This window comes from Balaenoptera acutorostrata, chromosome 10, assembly GCF_949987535.1.
Source record: "Balaenoptera acutorostrata chromosome 10, mBalAcu1.1, whole genome shotgun sequence".
Taxonomy (NCBI): Eukaryota; Metazoa; Chordata; class Mammalia; order Artiodactyla; family Balaenopteridae; genus Balaenoptera; species Balaenoptera acutorostrata.
The window spans coordinates 42374073-42395481 of record NC_080073.1 but is presented as its reverse complement, the minus strand read 5'-3'; the positions used below and the strand labels follow the sequence as shown (position 1 = coordinate 42395481).

Below are 21409 nucleotides of genomic sequence, written 5' to 3'. Positions count from 1 at the left end.
TATTTGTGGAGGGGGGCTGAGAACTGTGTTGCCGCTGCTTAAGCTAAGATCGTCATTGCACTGGGGAAAGGATGAGATAAGGGCAAGAAAAATGCTACAGAATTGTCCTACAATTTTGAGGTTGGCTTTATCTTGATTGGACATTTGTTTGGTTGCTATAAACCTTTGATTGGGGGCTTCCCTGGTGGCGCAGTGGTTGAGAATCCGCCTGCTAATGCAGGGGACACGGGTTCGAGCCCTGGTCTGGGAGGATCCCACATGCCACGGAGCAACTAGGCCCGTGAGCCACAATTACTGAGCCCGCGCATCTGGAGCCTGTGCTCCGCAACAAGAGAGGCCCGCGCACCGCGATGAAGAGTGGCCCCCGCTTGCCACAACTAGAGAAAGCCCTCGCACAGAAACGAAGACCGAACACAGCCATAAATAAATAAATAAATAAATCAGACCTGGCTTTTAAAAAAAAAAAAAAAAAAAAAAAAAAAACCTTTGATTGGTTTCTAGAGCTCCTACAAAGTTGGTTTGAAAGCTTCTCTTTTTTCTGATGTTTTTGTGAGGGTATAAGAGCTTAAAGCTTCCTAGTCTGCCATTTTGCTGATGTCACTCTGTCCTTTTAATTAAACTTAAAAGAAAGCTATGGTGGGACTTCCCTGGTGGCACAGTGGTTAAGAATCTGCCTGCCAATGCAGGGGACACGGGTTTGAGCCCTGGTCCGGGAAGATCCCATATGCCGCGGAGCAACTAAGCCCATGCGCCACAACCACCGAGCCTGTGCTCTAGAGCCCGTGAGCCACAACTACTGAGCCCACGTGCCACAGCTACTGAAGCCCGGGTGCTTAGAGCCCGTGCTCCACAACAAGAGAAGCCACCGCAACGAGAAGCCCGCGCACTGTAATGAAGAGTAAGTAGCCCCTGCTCGCTGCAGCTAGAGAAAGCCCGCGTGGAGCAATGAAGACCCAATGCAGCCATAAATAAATAAACAAACAAACAAATATTTAAAACGAAAGCAAGCTGTGGTATTTTTAATTTTTTACAGGTTAATCAGAAGGGCTCAGAGAAGCCACTTGAACAGGCGTTTGCAACAATGGTGTCTTCCTTGGCAAATGGAATGATCAGGTACCTCACTAGAAATCTGTTGTAGGTCTTTTCAGAGTAGATGTGCAGTGCATATATACGTAAGTACATAGATCTCTCTAGATGTATTTCAGTTTGTTGTTTTCAAAGCATGATTTTGTTAGCTTGAAATTTTCTCTGGCATAATTCATGTTGCAGAATAACTTCTTAACAGTTGAATTTTAATTTGAATTTTGTAAAAGTTTAGTCCTTGATTAAAATCCTCTCCTTGAGGCTTTGTGTCGCTCTGCCCATTGGGTCTTGAATTTCAGTTACTCATGATTGTTTGGTGTGGTCTGCCTGGTCCTGACCACCACACGAGCTGGAGCAGTTTACTGTTGCATGGCGGCCTTGTCTGGAGCAGCAGCTTGCCCCTCCTGTGAGGCACCGGGCAACAGTTACAAATTCTGTGTAGCCTTGTCAAAAGAGGGGGGATCCTAAAACGTAAACAGTTGCCCTGTGGAAACGTGCAGGGTAATGAGTCAGCCTGTTTGGAGCTTCTGCATCAGGAAACCGGGGTAGGAGGTGGGGGTATACTGTGGTAGCAAGTGGTCACAGGCATTGGGGGAAGACTTCAAAAGAAATGGTACTCGGTTATTTGGGGAGAATTTTTTTTTAACCTACGGAAACTTTTAAACATACACAAAAATAGAAAGATATAATGAACCTTTGGGGAAGAATTTAAGTCTGTTGTCCAACTCAAAAACTGTAGCAAATTTATCAGACCCTTACTCCATGCCCATTTCTGCCTTCTCATAGTGGAACCTCCCCAAACACACTTGGATGAGTCAAAGAAGTGATTCCTATCCAGGATGTGCCTGAAAACCCTCAGAGGAATTACTCAGAATATACCTAAGACCTGCAAAATCAGAATCACTGGGTTTAGAGTCCAACATGTCTATTCTGGAAAAAGTTTATCTGCTGCCTCCTTTGTACACCCCTGGTTAAGCCCCTGTCTGTGCTTCAGAGGGTTTCTGTAGGTGTACTCACCTCCAGAGTTGCCTCTAGTGTTTGTAGCAGCACCTAACTTTGAGAACTTGAGGCATAAGTCAGAGTCTAAAGTTATGCCCTTGGTGTTCCAGGACACTTGGAGGATACATACTGCTAAGGAATAAACACCCTAAAGCTATTGTTACCAAAATATAATGATGTAAGACATTCTTAGAAGATACAAATGTAATTTTAGAAGGATACAAGCTTAAGAATCCAAATGCATTTATGTGCTAGTGAGCCACTTAAATTCTTCAGGCGAGTCTAGAGCTATGGTCAGAGCACTCCAAAAATAACTATTACACCACCACTTCTAATGGAGCTGCCTTTGGAAATGCTTCCCCCCACTCCCAGTCTTCCCAAAGTCTGGCCTCACAGTTGGCTAACTTCTGTTTTTATACTAATTTCTAAGTACCCCGTTCTCCCCTGAGATAACCATGGAGGTGATAGAAGCCCCTCTCTTGACCTGCTGGAAGCCCACCCTACATTGATGTCCCTTCAGCCATTGGAGCCAAGGCTCCGTGAGAGCAGACACCTAATCTGAATGTTACTCTGTAGATGAGAGTGTAATGTTCTTCTAGTTCTCCTCCTTTATGACTTGACTTGATCCCTGAATAGGAAGTTGGGTAGAAGGGGAATGTGTGAGAATCTTTATGTACCCTGGTGCCCAGGTTCTCTTCATTCTTTCTTCCTCTCTTGACTTGCGGGAGTTGGTTAATGATTTTTCGCCCTCTCAAGGGGCAACATTTTCCAGCTCATAGTAGGACACCTTCCCTGTTAGATGTGTTCTACCTCTTAAATATTAGATAGCTGAAAACAGCCCATTACAGATTGATGGACAAGAAAATTCTCTCTACCACATGTATGTGTGATGTATGGATAGAAATAATGAATATTTTGGTAGGATGAACAGTAACTAACCAGAGTGGGGACCATCCTGCTTCTGTTCTTCTCACAGCCCCTAATACGCAACAGACAGTCCAGTCCTCCTTGGACTGAATCGAATTTGACCATTTTGAACATCTTAATTGATCTGAAAATCAAAAAGAGACCCTATTCTTTGTACATGGGAGTAGAGAATAAATATACAGTAGATATTCAGTTGGACAAGACTACTTTATATTAACATGCCTGACTGCTGTACCTGAGCTCACTTCTGTAGCATTTCACTGGGCTTCTTAACTCCTATCTGAGGGCCTCTAGAAAAACGTGAAGATAGAAGAGTGTGTGTGTGTATTTTTTTCCTTCAGTAGATATGAGCATGAGAAGGTGGGTGTGTCTGTGCATGCCTGCATTCATGTGTATATGTATAGTGGTAAACCCAGAGTGAAGGAGGCTCTACTATTCCCAGGTGATACGTATGTAGAGAAGAGGATCAGCTTATGAAGGTATTATTAACAGAAAGAAAATGAATAATCTTCAGTCACTTTCTGAATATCTTTTCTTTTGGTAGATATATTGCCTTTGACTTCCATAAGGAATGTAAAAATATGAGATGGGATCGACTAAGTATTTTATTGGATCAAGTAGCAGAAATGCAAGATGAATTAAGGTAAGCTATGTTATTTCCCTACAGAGGTTGAGGGATGAGGTAGGTGCATATGTTAATCATGTATATTATGCATTATCTAACAGACTTACAGATGTAGTTCACTAGGTTGATAGCACTTGTCTATACTCTCATTTGTAGTTTTTTTTTTTCCCCTGAAAGATGAGACTTGGTGATTTTTAAATATTTAAAAATTCTTTAAAATGACCCAAGTCCAGGTATTTTCATATTTTTATGTATTCTACGCATTTACAAATTTATATATAATTGAAGTTAGTTTGCTACTGTTTTATGTTCAGTTGTTTCCACTAAACATTTTATCACACTTTGTCATTAGCCTACCAAGTCTTTGTAATGATAGCATTTAATGGCTTTTCTGTGTTCCATTTTGTCATAGTACAGTTTCAGTTAAATGCTTTTCTTCGCATCGGGCATCTGGTTTGTTTCCTTTTCTCTTCCTACCGTGAAAGATTGTGCTGAAGTGAATCACTCTCGGTATAAATATGTTTTTACTTCTGTTAAACTGTTTCCTGAAATAAATTCTTGGGGGTAGGATAATGGATCAAAGGGTTTGAATATCTTCATGGTACTTCTCACGTGTGTTTACAGTGTTACTTACTGTGTGGGTTCAGATATTCGCTGTACTCTATGCACATGTCAGTCTTTACCTATTTTAAAGCCAGAAGTAGGAATCTGGAAACCAGTCTCATTTTGTTCTGCCTGTGTAGTTCTAATGCACTGTGTAATTTCAGTTACACAGTAACATAGTAAAACTTCTGTAGACATTTGCTCAGCTTTTAAAAAAATATTTTTATACATATTAAGTCATCAGCTATAGTTAGTTAAATCTGCTTTTTTTTTTCTTCTTCTATGAGGTTTTGTTTTGAGCATAGCTAGTGAAGGGGGGTTGACCTATATCATTATTGGGGTAGAGAAACCTTGTCAGAGGGGTTACTTCCTTGGGTTCATCTGTTAATTGTTGCCCCACAGAGTATAAGAAAGAAGGGAGGATTGACACCAGAATTTTTGTCCATTGCTCTCACTATGTTCCACAGGGACAGTAGACCTTTCACCTGTGACTTTCAGATGACATCTCTGCACATTTGTTTCCAGGGATTTTGGGGGAAGTGGAAAGAATCTGGGCTTTGGGGTCCTACACAATAAGTTTGAAATCTCAGTTTGCCTCCTATTAGCCGTGTGACCAAGGAGCAAGTTAGTTATCTTCAAATCTTGATTTCTCCATCTGTAAAGTGGAGATAATAATACTTATCTCTTAGACTTGTATAATTTAAGAAATAATATTTATGAAACAAACATGTAGTATTTAGTTTATAAGTACTAATGGGGTGCCAACACTCACATGCACTCTATATATACATACTCTAATCAGACTTCACCAGTTTGGCATAAACCTCATGTAGAGTTTTAGTCTAAACACGTTCTTTTAAGCCTTTTTTTTTTTTCTCTCTGCCACGCCTCACGGCATGTGGGAACTTAGTTCCCTGACCAGGGATCGAACCCATGCCCCCTGTATTGGAAGCACGGAGTCTTAACCACTGGACTGCCAGGGAAGTCCCTTAAGCCCTTAATTTTAAGGTCATGATTTTTAGCCCTTGGTGAATCTATTGTGTTTCTCCCTCACTTTTTGATTTTGGGGAGTAATTGCAATAAAATTAATATTATCTAGTATTCATTGTATTCTCTGTCCCATATACTCTGGCTAAGCACTTTATATGCATTTTACATTATCTCATTTAAACCTAAGAGCGGGCTAATGGTGGTGCTGTCATCTCCATTTCGTGGGTGAAAAAAATTTAGGCTCTGAGAGATTAGGTTAATTACTTAAAGTTACACAGCTAGTAACTTGCCTAAGGAGCTAAGGGTAGCAAACCAGTTGTTTGCTGCCAAAGTCCATGCTCTTTACTGCCACACTGTGCCAACATTGTCAAATTTTTGAGTTCATAGAATAATCTGAACAGATTGTTAAAAATGACAGAAACATAGGAACTGGTAACCATGGTTGGCTCCAGTGCAGACATCTGGGTGGTTCAGGGGAGAAAGGAAAATGGATTTTTCAAATAATAGCCTATTATACCTTATAAATTTAGTACTATTTGCATATATTACCCTTCTTTTTAAAATTCATTTATTTATTTATTTTATTTTTGGCTGCGTTGAGTCTTCGTTGCTGCACATGGGCTTTTCCAGTTGCAGCGAGCAGGGGGCTACTCTTCGTTGCAGTGCATGGTCTCATCACGGTGGCTTCTCTTGTTGTGGAGCACGGGCTCTAGGCTCACGGGCTTCAGTAGTTGTGGCACCCGGGCTTAGTTGCTCCGCGGCATGTGGGATCTTCCCGGACCAAGGCACGAACCTGTGTCCCCTGCATTGGCATTCTTAACCACTGCACCACCAGGGAAGCCCTGTTACCCATTTTATGAAGGGATTTTTAAATGTTAAATGTTTTTAATGCACGATATCCAGCCCTTGCTTCAGAGATTCTTACTCAGTTTATTTCAAGGCCAAGCATCTTCACTTTTAACAAACATCTCAGAATTCTGATACAGACAGCACAGGGGACTGTGCTTCAAGAAATCCCGACGTAGGGGGCATAGGTGCAATAATTATGTCAAAGGAAGACCTCTTCTGGCCTTAGGGAAACACGGTGATGTCCATAGCCATCTTTACAATACTCCCAACTGTCCTTTTTCACATCTCTTGGATGAAGTGACCTTGATGCTACAGTTGTTTTGAGATAGGGGCTGTCTTGCGTCTTCTGTTCAAACTTCCTTTTGGTCTTTGGTAATCAAATATACCTGAACCGTACATTTCCCATCTGACCTTTTAATTTACCAGTTTTAATAATGTCTCTGACGTGGACCTGTGTTATAAGAGGTCTGTCCTTAGTAGGCTTGGCTGACTTTGGTATGAGAGTGTTTATACAAATATGTTTTAGTTATTTTCTAGTGGACTCTGATGGTAAGGTGGTGACTAACCAGGAAGGCGTGTTCCGCAGCAATTGCATGGATTGTCTGGACAGAACTAATGTGATCCAGAGTCTGTTAGCTCGTCGTTCGCTTCAGGCCCAGCTTCAGGTACAAATGCTTTTTTTCTTTTATCAGATAAACAATATAGCAAAACAGAAACTTCATCTTTAAAAACCAATAACAAGAAACATTCACATGCCCTCGTCCTAACCCAATTCTTTTTGGTTTTGTGTCTTGCCATCCATGGACGTACACTTTGTCCATAACCATGGTCAGTGTATGTACACAGTTTTAAATTTTGCCTTTTTGCTCTAGCATTGTATGTGATCATAGTTTTTAAGAGGTGCATTGTTGTGCTATAATTTACTAAGCCATTTAGGTTGCTACATTTTTGGCTTATAAATAAGACTATAGAGAATATACCGATGTATATTATTATTAGCTTGAATTATTTCCTTTGGGTTAACTCCTGCTGGGTTAAAGAGAATATATACTTTTCAAGAGGGTTATACCAGTTACCCCTAAGACTAGCCAGCAGTGAAAAGTGAATCTTGCCAGCATTAAATATTTTTATTTAGAAAGGTTTTTTTTTCTTCTTTAATAGTACAGAGTAGTACCTCAAAGTTGTTTTCGTTTGCACCTGTTTTATTGTTTGGCAAGGGATATTAACTCCCAGGTATAAAGTTTCTGACACAGCTTTGCTTTACCAGTAAGACTGTGTTGTTGAGAAAGAATAGGTATAAATATTTTCTTCTCTTTATATTTGGAATTAAAAATATGTATATCCCAGATTTCCAGATCACATTGGCATTTGTTGTAGGGAGCAAACAAAATGCATCCCAAATGGTTTCCTGCCTAAATAATTTGTAAACGTTCAACTTTATGACAATTTTATGGGACTCAGGGAAGAATTATGGAGGGAAAATACCTCCCTAAATCCTCAAGTAGGACATACCAAAGGAGTGGTTGCCCTCTTTGAGCATTCTCTAGCTTGTATGGTACTGTGTCCTTGTCAGTCTGTTGGATTTATTATACTTCAGAATATATTTTTCAATAGAAACAATATTAGGAATGGTTGTTTCCAAGGCTGATTAACAGAAATCTATTTAACTAGGTTCTGTAATCTGTATTTAACTAATTTACATGCTAAAAATAGTATTATAAAACCTAACCAACCTTCAGAGAGTCTTTGGGCAGGAACCTCTCTAGCCTCAGTGCCAGCTAACGTGAGGACTCCAGTTGTGCCTTTCCCCTTCCAGTGAGGGCAGGTCATTGAGCGTGGGCAGGCCCCATTCTGAGGGGGAGAAAGGGAGATGTCATTTGAGGTGAGCAGTGAAGATGGTGGTTCTAAGAGGGTTGCGGGTCCGAGACAGACCAAGGCAGGAGTTCCTAATCTGTGGTCAGTGAACTCCAATGGGGAGTCCATAGAGAGCTTCGGGATGCCCAGGAGTCCTCTGAGATTATATGCAAAGGGCTGTTTGTGGGGAAGTAGGTAGGTAGCATTCATCCCAATTCTCAAAGGGTCCCAGGGTTAGGGGATAAGTTTGGAGGTCAGAAGTCTGGAGATGGTGAATTGTGAGGAGGTAGAGGGGTAAAGGCAGTGGAAGGTTGGGGGTGGCAGGAAAGGAGGTAGTAATGGCTGGAATCCTGCAGCAGCCTTCACTCTCCCCCCTCCTTTCCCTTCTGCCCCTGTCTCTGAGTTTACAGTCTTGCCACTGTTCCTCTGGTGCTGGGGCTCAAGGGAGAGTGGGGGCTGTGGGCAGAAGGAAGCCCAAAGAGAGGCCTTGCAGCCTGGCCTGAGCGGGAGAGTGCTGTGGTCCCCACATCCAGGGAGAGCGTCTCCCACCTGCAGCCAGCAGCCAGCAGCCATGTGAGCTGATCTGGGGACTATGCTTTTTCTTCCTAAGTCGTATGTGCCGAAATCTGTTACACATAAACATAGGTATGATTCTTATTCCAGAGACTAGGAGTTTTGCATGTGGGACAAAAGCTTGAAGAACAAGATGAATTTGAGAAGATTTACAAAAACGGTAGGTAATTTCTTTAACAGAGGCAAGGTTACTCAAAGTTTGAAATAAATATTTTGGATTTAGAGCATTGGTTGCCATTTTAATCATTATCAGCTGATTTTTACTTTTTTTCACAGCCTGGGCTGACAATGCAAATGCTTGTGCCAAACAGTATGCGGGAACTGGTGCCTTGAAGACTGACTTTACCAGGCAAGCCATGCTTTAAAATCACATTCCAGACCAGTGGTTCACAGTTCTGGTGCATAGTAGATCACTCGGGCAACTTCTAGACAATAGCAACAGCAAACCACCAGTGCCTGGGCCTCATTTCAGACCAGTCAAGTCAGGACTGCAGGGAGATGAGGCCCAGGCACTGGGGGCTTCTTAGCATCCCTGGGTGCTTCGGATGCACAGCGGGGGTTGAGAACCATGGCTCCTTAGCTTTTCTCAAAACTTAACTGTGCACCTGACTCACCGCAGTCCCACTCAGCAGGTCTGGGGCAGGGCCTGAGATTCTGTACCCAGGTGATGCTGGTGCTGTTCTCACTGGGTAGTGAGAGGGTAGAATGTTTTGAATTTGTTACACATGTGGTTGCGTCTTTTTCTGCTATATGGATTCCCTGGGAGCAAGATAAGATTTCTAGTCTTTTTGCTATTTCATGCCACTTAACCTGGGCTGTGTGTTTCTCTTCTTATTTCTTGTCTTTGCAAGTGGAACTGAGCATTTTTCCTCTTTGTGCCTACTTTGGTAATATTTTAGAAATAGGATACACATTTCTTGGACCCGATATTGGTTTCTGTTGTGAGGTGTCTCCTTCATATATTCAGGGATGTTTTTTAAAAAATCTTTATAATTCACTTATCTCCATACCACATACTTATTGGCTGTAAAACAGTGTGAGAATTTAATATGCAAATCTGTAACTCAAAACTTAACCTCATATTTAACCAGAACTGGGAAGAGAACTCAGTTGGGACTTATAATGGATGGCTGGAACTCACTAATACGGTATTACAAGAACAACTTTTCTGATGGATTTAGACAAGTAAGTTTGTTATTTGGTGCTAATTTTTGGTCATTAGGTGGCTGTATCTTTGTACTGTTCTTCAGTAATATAATCATATCTAATTTGGGAGTTACTAATTTCCTTTTTTTCTCTTCTAGGATTCCATAGACTTATTTCTTGGGAACTATTCAGTGGATGAATTAGAATCTCATAGTCCTTTAAGTGTTCCAAGGGATTTGAAATTCCTGGCTGTAAGAAACCTTTATGTTTTTCAAGTTGTTAAAAGCATTGTGTCTGAAGGTATAGGTGGTGCCAACTCCCCTTGATATAAAACATTGTATGTTGTTCTAAATGGAACATAAATATTTAAGTTTCCCGAAGGAGCAGATCAGGGAGAGGAGTAAAATAACTTTGGAATGTTTGTCTTCTTTCAAACTTGAGTGTCTTTCGCGGATCCTTTTTAAGTGAGAACACAGACGCAAAGGGAGTGTGAGGGTTTCTCATTTCCGGAGACTACTCCCCCGAGGTTCAGGGATTGCCGGAGGCAAACTTGTGACCTGGAAGTTGACTCCTCTGTTCACCAGACTTTTCAAGAGCCTCTCTGGGGTCTCATTCCAGTGGGCAAGGTGTCCTGGAGTGGAGGGGCCTGGTGTCTGGGTTCTCATCTGGGCGACCTCCCTCTGCTTAGCACTCCCCGGTTTGGAGCAAAGCCATGTTTTTTCAGATCTTTTAACCTGTTCGAAGATTTGGGCAGTTATGAACAAAACTCTAAATAATGATGTTTTGCTGAAAGAAAGATATTTTGTATATTAGATTGCAGAAGGGTTTTATTCTCTTTCAAGCAAAACATGCATAACTGTACAACCGTTGATTAGCATCTTACGTGATGGTTTCTGTTTCCGTTTTCTTTTCCAGTTGCCTATTATCATGGTTGTCGCCTTTTCCATGTGCATTATCTGTTTGCTTATGGCTGGTAAGTCTGCCCTTGTTTCACATTCTTACAGTCATTTCTTAGAATGTTGAACTTTCCTGTACAGCATCTTAAGTTTGCGCCTATTCAGTACTTGATGTTTCCCTATTGAATTGAATGAGTAAAGTGGGCAGATGGGAGGATTAGTCCTTAGATGTGACAGAAGGAAAAATGTATACTCAGTAGCTTGATACTTTTTTTTTTTCCACTTAAGCTTTTTAAAATATTTTTTTCTTGCTATCAAAGTAATACATAGTAATTACAGAAAATACAGTTAGGCAAAAAAGAAGATAATGTTATTTATCACCTTGTCTTTCAGAGATAAGCTAATTACTCTTTAACATTGTTTTAATCTTTATAAGTGTGCATTTTTTTTTCAAAAGTGAGATACAAATTTTTTTGTAATCTGTTTTTTCACTGAGCAATATAAATATTTCCCCATGTTCTTTATTTTTAATGGCTGCACAGTATTCCATTAATGGATGTATAATTTATTTAACCAACCACCTATGTTGGACAATAAATGTTATTATAGATTAATACATTACTTCTTAAATTTTAATAGCGAAATTGCCTAAGAACCTGAGCTAACAAGGTCTTTATTGGTTTTCTTTTTTCTCTCAATGTTTTTCTGTGTTACTAAGTTAATGGAGACATTTTCATCTTAAATGCATATTAAGTAGTGTTCAGTGCTCTGGGAGTTTGAGTGTGTAACACGTTGCATTGTACCTGGGAGGTGCAGCCTTAGGCACCTCCAGTCTCATCCTCTATCCTGAATTCGCTGGGCTGACATTTCTCTGCCTGGCTGACTTCTGCCATCCTCATGCTCCCCTCTCATGAAGTGTCTCTTTGTTCTCCCACACAGACCTCATCTCCCCCTTTCTGATTTCCACAGCATTTTGTGTACCTCTCTTATAGCACTTTCTTCTTTTAACCTTGTAAGCACCTAGGGATTTCTTCTTCAGAGGTGCTGTACTCTTTGGGGTCCTGAATGCACCCAAGGTGTATTTCTGTTTGTGTGGTAGTTATTTGCATACTCATTCGTCTTTATCACTGAATCAGCAATTTTTTGAAGGCAGAGATGGTGTCTTACTCATTGTTTTATCTCCTGTGTCTGGGATACAGTTTTGCCCTCAGCAAAACTTTGCTGAATTAAGGACTCCTGTTCACCCCCCACAGCCCACACTAATTCTGCCAGCTTCTTGAGGGGAGGCTCAGAACCTGTTCATCTCTGTAATCCCCTCAGTGTTCAGCAGTGTAGGTAGTCATGACACAGGAAGGAGCTGTCCTCTTGTTACTCTAGGGCAGGGGTTAGCAGACGTTTTCTGAAGAGTCAGATAATATTTTAGATTTTGTAAACTACATACAGTCTCTGTATGCACAGTTTGTTTTTACAGCTCTTTAAAAATGTAAAAACCATCACAGTGCAGAAACAAGCCGAGGACTCTCGAGTGCAGCATCACTGTGTGGCATGACTAGGGGGTCTGTGTCACGTTTGGGGCAGGAAGGAGGAGGACAGGACCAGCTGGCACGTGCTGCTCACGGTTCAGTTCACACCCTAGATCCTTTGGCTTCTTTCTTTAAAACATTGCCTGTTGGATGCCATTTTCTGGGAACCACTCCACTGCTGAATTAGTTTTGTTATTTTGGTCTTTTTATATACTCACATTTCCCTGTTATTTTGGTCTTTTTATATACTCACATTTCCCTGTGGAACCTCTGGAAAGGCAGGGAAGTCAAGACCAAGACTCAGCGTGAACAAACGGACCATTCCTTTGGGGAGTGTCCTAGAGTGGGCTTGTGAGGAACTGCTTTTTTCTTTATCCAAAAAGAGTTTTAAAACCCAGAGCTGTCAAAATTAGCAATTGTGGAAATTTGAATGTTTTCAAGTGAAAAGATATTGGATGCTGTGGATAGTAACATCTCGTGTCAGTTAATTCTTGTAAAGTAATGATCTTTGTGGTGTTTAGATATGACAGTGTCTGATTTCTAGCCCCTACTTTGGTATTTAAGAGAATAGCAAATAAATGCAAGCATGTTCTCTGACAGCTTATTAGGAAAGTGTCTACACCCTGAATTTCCTTTCTGGCGTGCTCTCTTACTGGCTGTTGACCTCTGCATGTTTCCCTGTCAGCAGGTGAGGCCAGTACTATTGCAGGAGAGAAGCAGCACTGGGTTCATCTATTCAAGGAGTAGAACAAAATAGATCTTTTCCCATTGGCTTGCTGCTTCCTTCATGTACTCTAGACTTTGAAAAAAAATGCGTATCAGGAGAGTTGTGTTAAATATGTTGTTAAAATATGTTGTATGTATTGAGTTTCGTTTTATACACTTTAATACATAACTTTTCTGAAGCATGTATATTTGTAAAGTTATTTTCCATAACAGAAAAACCCGAATGAACTTTCTGGCCAACCCAGTATTTTTTGTGTAGGCATTTTGGTAGTAGCTGATACCTGTCATAGATAGGACTGTGAACTAATCTATTAGTAATAATTTCTTATAATATTTAAGTATATAATCTAAAACTAATAATTACTATTTGCTTGATATAACCTGAAATTAGTTTAGTCAAGTGGTTCTCAAAATGTGGTCTCTTGACCTGTAGCATCAGCATAATCTGGGAACTTGTTAGAAATGCAGATTCTTGGACGCCACCCCAGGCCTGCTGAATGAGACAGACACTCTGGGGTTGAGCCCAGCAGCTGATTCTTTATCGAGCCCTGAAGCGGATTCTGATGCCAGCCAGAGTTTGAGAACCACTAGTTTAAACCTTAATTGAGAGGTTCTTATATTTTTCCTTTGGATGTGTTTGTAAACTTTAATGTTGTCAAGATGTGCTAAACGGCTGAAAGCTGGATCTAGTTATCAATAAAATGACTTGTTATTTATCAGCTCTTTGTTTTTTAAAATCAACAGGTGACACCTGGACAGAAACACTGGCCTATGTGCTCTTCTGGGGAGTTGCAAGCATTGGAACATTTTTTATTATTCTTTACAATGGCAAAGATTTTGTTGATGCTCCCAGATTGGTCCAGAAAGAAAAGATAGACTGAATTTGTGTCTGTGGAAAGCGGCTTGGCTTGGAAGATTCCATTATGCAGAACTGGAGTCTTTACTGACCCGCTTTCCACATCAGCCCAAGGTCTTTTTAAATCCTTTATCCAGAAGCACATCTTGCGCTTGGTGTGGGGGTGATGACTTAGAATTGATCTGATGTTACTGCCTTGATGATCTCTTTACTATTGGGATGGTTATATTTATAATTTGAAGCTATTCTATAATTAAAATGTAACCTCAATTCAGCTCTCGGAATGGAAGGAATCTATTCATTGTCAATTTAATCAGCTGTTGCAGAATAAGTAATATATTTTAAAAAAATCTAGCTTCTTTCCTTATTTAAAACAGTGAAATTATTTTTCTAGCTCAGTTTATTGTCACTGTAGAAGCAGTTGCTGTTAGCAAGCATACTTTTCCATACATCTTTGGACTTTTCTTTAGTTTAATAATAAGCTAACTCTACTCTGTTTATAAAATGTCTTTTACATACATCAAGTAGTTGGACGAAATAGTCTGTCACTACATGGTAGGAAAGAGGAGACCGGGGTCTGGTGTTCCTTTGGAGCTTCAGTTGGGCTGCGTTATGAGTTCAGTCAGCTTGAGCTGTGCAGTTTAAGTGTGATGAAAAAGGTTCAGGTGTATTTTATCTTTTTTAAAAGGTGTAAATGAAATCAAAGAATGTGAAGTCTCTCTCTTATGCTAGAGGTCCAAAGCCTCCTCCGTTTTCAGGATTGCCCCAGTGTGGAAAATACCCTTGGCTGGTCAGCTCCTTCCTCCTGGACCTTTCGGTTTCTTGGGGGTCTTTCGTGGAGACATGCAGGCCTCTGAGCGGGTCTTGTGCTGAATCCGATGTTGCACTTGGAGGCAGCAGCTGCTTTTCCACGCACGGTAGTGTCGATGCTTTTCCCTCTTTAAGGGTTTTTGTTAGCTGTCAGTAACAGTGTCTAAAATTTAGTGCTTCCAGGTAGTTACAGCTCTCCAAATCAAGGACCAACTTAAACTTTAATTTATGTGCAGAAATAAATCTGAAAAATACACTCTAGAAGCTGTGCATAGTTCTAATTATAAGTCAGACTGTATATTCAAATTGTAATTATGAGGTTTAAAAATTAGAAAAGTATGTAAGGAAGTATAATTGCCACTATTTTAAAATAGTTCAATTAAATACTGCTACAATATTTGTGTTGTGCTTGAAAATATGTACAGTTTTTTCAATGGTAATACCTTTTCCTGTCCTTAAATATCTCTAAAGAGCGCCTTGATTTTAACATTACCTTTTTTCCAACGTTATCTTTTATAAACATTAATAAGAGTTGTTGCTTTTAGAAACTCTAAAGGAAATAATAGCTGGAAAACCCTCTGTAGCTTAAAGTCAGTCATTAAAACTCACAATAGGGTAAGTAATTAGAACTACCTACTTTTAACTTGTAAATAAGCATAATTCGTTCCAAAGAGGAAATATCGAAACTTAGTTCATGTCTACTGTAATGTATTACTCAGATGCTACTGGGCATTTCACATTAAGAACTTATTTCAACGACCACAACAAAGACCAAATCTGAACTGCTGATGTGGCTGTTTTGCAGTGAATGGGCTAATGTTGGTGCGTTAGATCTTAAGGTATCAATGTTTCAGAACCCTGCAATGATTATATTTCTAAATTCATGTACTGTCCATCCGTAAGTGAAAATAAAATGTCATATTCTTTTCTAACTAATGTTGGTGTCATTCCTATACCTTGTCTTACAAAGGGATGTTCTTTTTTATAAAAATCATGCAAAGCAATGTGTGGTCATTATAGAAAAATTAGACAATATAAGTAAGCAAGAAAATGAGTAGCTTCTGAAATTCTACTTTCCAGTTATGGCCACTTGAAAAATTGTGTTTATCCTTATAATTATTTTTCAGTTACAGATATTCCAGGGGAATATTTAGTATAGTGTTCATTAAATGATGTCCCCTGTATTCCCACCTCCAAATTGTAATTTCTTTTTCAAAATGATAGAGGCTGTCAACCAAGAAGTGGGACAATATGCTTATTAGAAAACGTCCTCTCAGGCCACAGGAAGGTGTCAGGGAGTACGAGGGAAATGCTGATGTAGACACCTCGGCGCCTAGGAGACCCTTGCACGTGTGTGTGTGGTGTGTGAAGGGGTGTTTTGGGGGGAAGTGGCTTAAACAAGGGTTTGGGGGTTTTTCCTCCAGCTTGCCTAAGAGTCCTGATGTCAGAAGTTTTCCTACTACAGATAAATTACAATAAATCTTTAAAATATTATGTTCTTTGGCACATGGACCTCTCCACCTTGGCAGTTTGGTTCACCAAAGCCAGCAAGATGGAAGTCACAGTCTTTTTTAACCTAATCTCAGAAGTGTCATCCCATCACTTGTGCCATATTCTATGCATTAGAAACAAGCCACTAGATCAGCTCACTCGGGGAGGGGATTACACAGGGCATGAATACCGGGAGGTGGGGCTCTCCGGAAGTCTGTTCCCACAGCCTGTAAGGAGAGAAAAACCCGAAGTCATGATTCAGAGCTGGTGCTGGAGGGAATTGGATGTTTCCTGTGCTGTGCCTTTGAGGTCTTTTGCCTGTTTCTGTTAGATTGCTTGTCCTTGAAGATTTCTGAAATTCTTTATAGTCTGGAGAGTAATTCTTTGTTGCTTATATGTACTACATATATCTTCTTCTAGTTTGTGGCTTGTCTTTCCATTTTCTTGTGGTTACTTTTGGTGAAAGAAGTGTATAATTTCAATGGTGTTGAATTTACCAAAAGTTTCCTACCATCCCTTGTGCCTGGGTAAGACAACATTGCTCAACTCCAAGGGACTTCTTTTCACATAATTTTGCTTTTTCACTTTAGGTCTTTTCTCCATTCTATAAAGTAAGGAAATGGTCTGTGTCAATCCAGGTAGATCAGATTATGCTGCAGTAACAAATGATCCCCAAATCTCAGTGGCTTTAAAAAAATGAAGACTTATTTCTCACTCATTCTCTGTATCCTTGAAGGGTCTGCTGCAGCTCTGCTACATGACATCTGCATCTTGGGACCCAGAGCGACGGAACAGCTTCACACAGAAACATTACCAGTCGTCCTGGCAGAAAGAAAAGGGAGAAGTTTCTGCTTGAAGGTGACAATCTCTTCTGTTCACATTTCATTGGTGAAAGCAAGTCGCATGGCCATACTTGAAGTGATGGAGGGAGGAGAGTGTAGCCCCTGGGGAGGGACTGTGTGCTGTCATCCGACACAGGCCCCAGTTTTCTTTTCCCACTGGGTTAACGGGAAGAGTCAGCAGAGAGCCTTCCCGACTCCCTCCGTCCTGCTGTGCGGTGCTGCCACTGTCACACATCAGGCTTCCCTCCACTTGCGGGGTTTTGGCTTTCTGTTCTGTCCCGTTGGCCTGGGTGTTTTCACTGCTGAGAACTCTTCCTCACTCAGCCGTGTCTTGCAGGATGGCCTGGCTCTTCCCTGAGCTCTGGGCCCCCAGCTTCTCAGTCTGTTCGGCAAAGCGTTTTCCTGAGTGTGTTTGGAATAACACGAGTCCTGTGTGCTCAGAGCCGTTTTCTGACAGTAGGGATCTGTGGTGAGAACCGTTTGGAAACATTGGGTTAAACATAGTCAAAGACTTCTCTCAACTCTTGGACTTGTCAGAGGTTTGACTCCCCTAGAGGGGCGTATGCAACGCAGCAGCACCCAGACTTTTTTGGTCTGTGGCATTTTTTATTTACAGAGCATCTCAATAGGACCATTCTGTGAAATTGATTTTGAATAAGGCTCGCATGAGGGCGAGCACTCTGGCCTTGGAGTTAAAGAAAACATGGGCTCTAATTTATATTTGAACCTCACTTGTGTGTTGAACTTTGTCTCTTAACTCTAAATTCTTGGATTCTCATCCATATGGCAGTTCCCTAAGATCACACATGCACACGGACACACCCCCCTGCTGAGAAACCCAGGTAAATCTACAGGCGGGAGCTCTTCCTTGACGTCCAGCTCTCATCCCCTGTGTTGGACGTCACGCAGAGGCTCCATAAATGGGATTTCTCTGCAGGGGTGGAGGGGGAGAGACAATTGAAAGGAGTTGTGACATGTTTAATTATTACCACGAATGCCCTGGTCCTGCGTGAACTGGTCAGATGGCCTGTTTGTTCTTAGTGCTTCCCTTTGTAAGTTATTCTGAGCATGACTTTGTCTTTGCTTTTTGTTTTAGCCAAAGGCCCAGATTTTTGTCTTTCTTCATTCACCATTTTCAGTGATGTGTGCCTGTTGCCTGTTTACTTTTCTAGCTGTAGGAAGCTAAAGTATCATCTATTAAAATATCATGTTACATTTTATGTCCTAAATTGAGCTCCTATTAGACTTCGGTTTAAACATAGACTCTGAGGTTAGGAGAAGTAGGAAGTACAGGTTGTAAGTCATGTTTAGGAGAATTTAAGATGTCCTTCTCCTGACCTTTTGGGAGCACACATTCTCCTGGGTTCTGTCCAGCTTTACTCACAACTCCATTGCTTACTGATGTCTCCTCTCTGCTTTATCCCTGTTCTAGTTATCTATTTCTGGAAAGTAATCTCACAGTGTTGCGAGTTAGGAATGGAACCTGGCACAGCTGGGTGATCTCTTCTGTTCCAGATGGCACTGACAGAGGTCACTCAGTGATACTCAGCTGACAGAGGGGCTGGTCTCTGGTCCGTGCTGGTTTGGTGCTGTACAAGGGTGGCTGGAAGGTGGCCCAGCTGGTTCTGTGAGCTGGAGCACCTCCATGTGGCTTTGCAGCACGGTAGCCTCAAGGTAGTAGGACTTCATACCTGGTTGGCTCAGGGCGGCCGGAGTGAGTGTTCCAGCAAACCAGGTGGAAGCTTGCATGGCCTTTTATGATTTAGCCTCTAATGTCCAGTGGTGTCCCTTCCGCCATATTCTATTGGTCGGAGCACTCACAAGCCCACTCAGATTCAGGGGGAGGGACACAGACCCCCTCTCTCAATGAGAAAGATGGAAAAGAACCTGTGGCCCTGTCTGAACACATGTTGGATTTTTTTGTAGGCTTTGGTCCTAAGCCCTCTTCTCCATGTACACACTTACCCCAGGTGATGTCATTTAGACCCATGGTTTTACAATAGCATCTTTATGCTGTGACTCCCAAATATATACCTCTAGACTGGACCTTTCCCAGAGGTTCAGATTCTAATGTTCTGCTGCCTACCAGATATTCCCACCTGATTCACAGGCATCTCAAACTCAGTACGGTCAAGCAGAGCTCTTCCCCCCCCCCCCCGCCCCCGAGCTCTTGATTTATACTCTGCAGACTGGTTCCATGCCGAGTTTTCCCCATCTCAGGAAATGCCACCAGCATCCACCCAGTAAGTCAAACATTTCACCCCTCTCCTCTCAACTATGCATCCAGTCCATAAGCAAGTCTTGGCAACTCTCCCCTGCTAAAATATAACTCGGACCCACCTATTCCTCTCCATATTAATTTCCAAGTCCATGCCACCATCATCTTTCCCATGGACTTACTAAAGTAGCTCCTGGAATAATTTTCCAAGGTCCCCATCTACAACCCTCTCCAGTCTGTTCTCCATAGCTACAAGTGATCTTTCAAGTGTAAACTAGATGACGCAGGGCCCCACGTTAAACCCTCAGGTGAGATTCTGTTGCTCTTTGAAGAAAACCGAAGCTCTTTGCTGTGGCCTACAAGGCCTTATATGACCTGGTCTCTGCCCACTTCTCCAAGCTCATCTCCCATAGCTCCCCTCCCCAGTCCAACCACAGGCCTCCTTTCTGCTCTTTCTCCCCTGAGGGCCTTTGCACTGCCATTGCCTCTGCCTGGACAGACCTTCCAGCAATTCCAATAACTAGTTCATTCTTCTTCAAAATTCAGTCCACATATCTCCTCCTCGACCACCTGATTGAAGCACTGTCCCTCTCACGCCATCACTTGGCCCATTTATTTCCTTCTTAGAAAAGATCACAGTCTGTAATTATATCATTTGTTATCATTGTCTCTTTTCCCTTCTAGAATCTAAGAGCCATGAAGTCCAGGGACCAGAACTTTACCCAGAGCCTACACAGGGACTGGATTGTAATACACTCCATAAAGGCTGATCCTGTGCAGGTGGGCAATACGAAAGGACACATGATTCACATGTAAGAGACTGGTCAGAAAATTCTGGTTGAGAATTTCATATTTGTAGATGTACTTTTTGCCTTGCAAAAGGATTGTTTAAATCGCTCGTTTTTTTTCTTCCTCTGACTGGATGTTGAGTAGAAAATGGTTGGGTGAATTAATTCTCTTCCCCAGCTTTTCTATCTATAAAGTGGAACAGCCATAAGTTAATTTTTCTATGTAAAATAACTTATACAGAAATCTAACACAATAGTTTACACGCTCTTTCCACCCCAGGACAGTTCTGAGGGCACACCCAAACCTATTGTGTGGGTTCTCATGGCCTCAGCCAACAAGGGATCCTGAGGTGGGCAGACTGCCCAGGGCACCTCTCAAAAGGGTTGGAAAGATTCTGCAGCAATTCGGAAGAGCTCACATTCTGTTTAAATCCAGCAAATTAGAATTTTTTCCCCTAATTTCTCTTTTGGATGCTACCCTTCCTGTTATCATGTGATCCTCTTCTCATGTGATGGCCTTCATACACTGCATTGGTGCGGTTTCACTGCATGTGAGGAAGCAAACATAGAGAAGGCAGTAGAAAAGAGACCAGATGGATTCTCCTTTATTTTTTTTTTTTTTCAAAATTAGCTAGTATGTTTACATAAGGAGGGAAAATCTTGGGTTGAGAGGTCTCAAAACAAAACTACATTTCATAAGTGACCAAAAAGACCTAGAGATATATTTGTTTAGGGTTTTATTTATGACAATTGCTAAAAAAACCCAAGCATTTCCCTACCTGATTCTTTAGAACTAAGTGAAGAGTAGGTGTGTTTTTAGTATAATCAGAAAGCTTTCTGGAGTCCGTGTCTGGCTCTAATGTCATTGTACTGCTAAGGGCACGAGGATGGAACGTGCCTTTTTCTCTCCAGCTTATTGGAAGAGGGTGGACAAATGTTAAGATGACTGCTTTTGTGCAGTCCCTAGAAAATAGTCAAAGAATTCAAAGAATCTTTTGAAACAGGACTTAGTGGTTCAAGAGGATTACTATGAAATGTTCTGCTCTTCATGCGTTCTCAGAAAGCAGAATAAAACTGAACCCAAGCTGGAGACATTTTCATCTGGAGCACGTTAGTCTATAATAATGGGACTTCATCTATTTGAGTTCTGTGAGCAAAAATTATTCTGGAGAAGTAACTTTTCCATACAATTAGAAATGCTCAAAAGTGCTTTCAAACTTTTAAAGGTCACTTTCGATGTAAGTGTGCCTAAATATATGACACATTTTCCTTCTCTCTTAAATAGGGCCCCGGTTCTCAGATTTGGCAGGTTCCAGGGCGTGGCCTGGACACCAGGAGTTTAAATGCTCCCGGGTGGTTTGAATGGACACTGAGGTGGAGGACCACTGAAGTACAGCAACTGTGAATTAAAGAGCCGCTCTAGAACAACATTTACGTCTACGCTCCTGAGGATACCTAGCATTCAGGGCTGAAATACCCAGGTGATGACCAACCCCCGAGGGGCGGCCCCTGTTGTAAGACAGTGATCAGGGCTGGGGGCTCGGAGGCTGTGACCCGTAAGGATTTAGGAACAGACTCTGTGCTGTGTATTTGCTGCCGAGTGTGCTCAC

General features: G+C 41.5%; 2 protein-coding genes across 3 annotated transcripts in view; one reads left to right on the top strand and one right to left on the bottom strand.

The window, feature by feature from the left end:
* SACM1L (SAC1 like phosphatidylinositide phosphatase) overlaps nt 1-15392 on the top strand; it is a 58530-nt gene extending 43138 nt beyond the window's left edge. For both annotated transcript variants that reach the window (XM_007168880.3, XM_057554463.1), the window contains 9 exons: nt 1034-1113; nt 3554-3652; nt 6603-6741; nt 8594-8663; nt 8780-8852; nt 9595-9688; nt 9808-9900; nt 10565-10622; nt 13539-15392. In XM_007168880.3, coding sequence (XP_007168942.2) covers nt 1034-1113; nt 3554-3652; nt 6603-6741; nt 8594-8663; nt 8780-8852; nt 9595-9688; nt 9808-9900; nt 10565-10622; nt 13539-13675 — 843 coding nt within the window. In that variant the 3' untranslated portion in view covers nt 13676-15392. The remainder of the gene's footprint in view (nt 1-1033; nt 1114-3553; nt 3653-6602; nt 6742-8593; nt 8664-8779; nt 8853-9594; nt 9689-9807; nt 9901-10564; nt 10623-13538) is intronic.
* Nucleotides 15393-16716: 1324 nt separating this feature from the next.
* Nucleotides 16717-21409, bottom strand: part of SLC6A20 (solute carrier family 6 member 20) — a 51060-nt gene continuing 46367 nt past the window's right edge. The window contains exon 11 of the mRNA XM_007168877.2: nt 16717-17257. Coding sequence (XP_007168939.1) covers nt 17231-17257 — 27 coding nt within the window. The 3' untranslated portion in view covers nt 16717-17230. The remainder of the gene's footprint in view (nt 17258-21409) is intronic.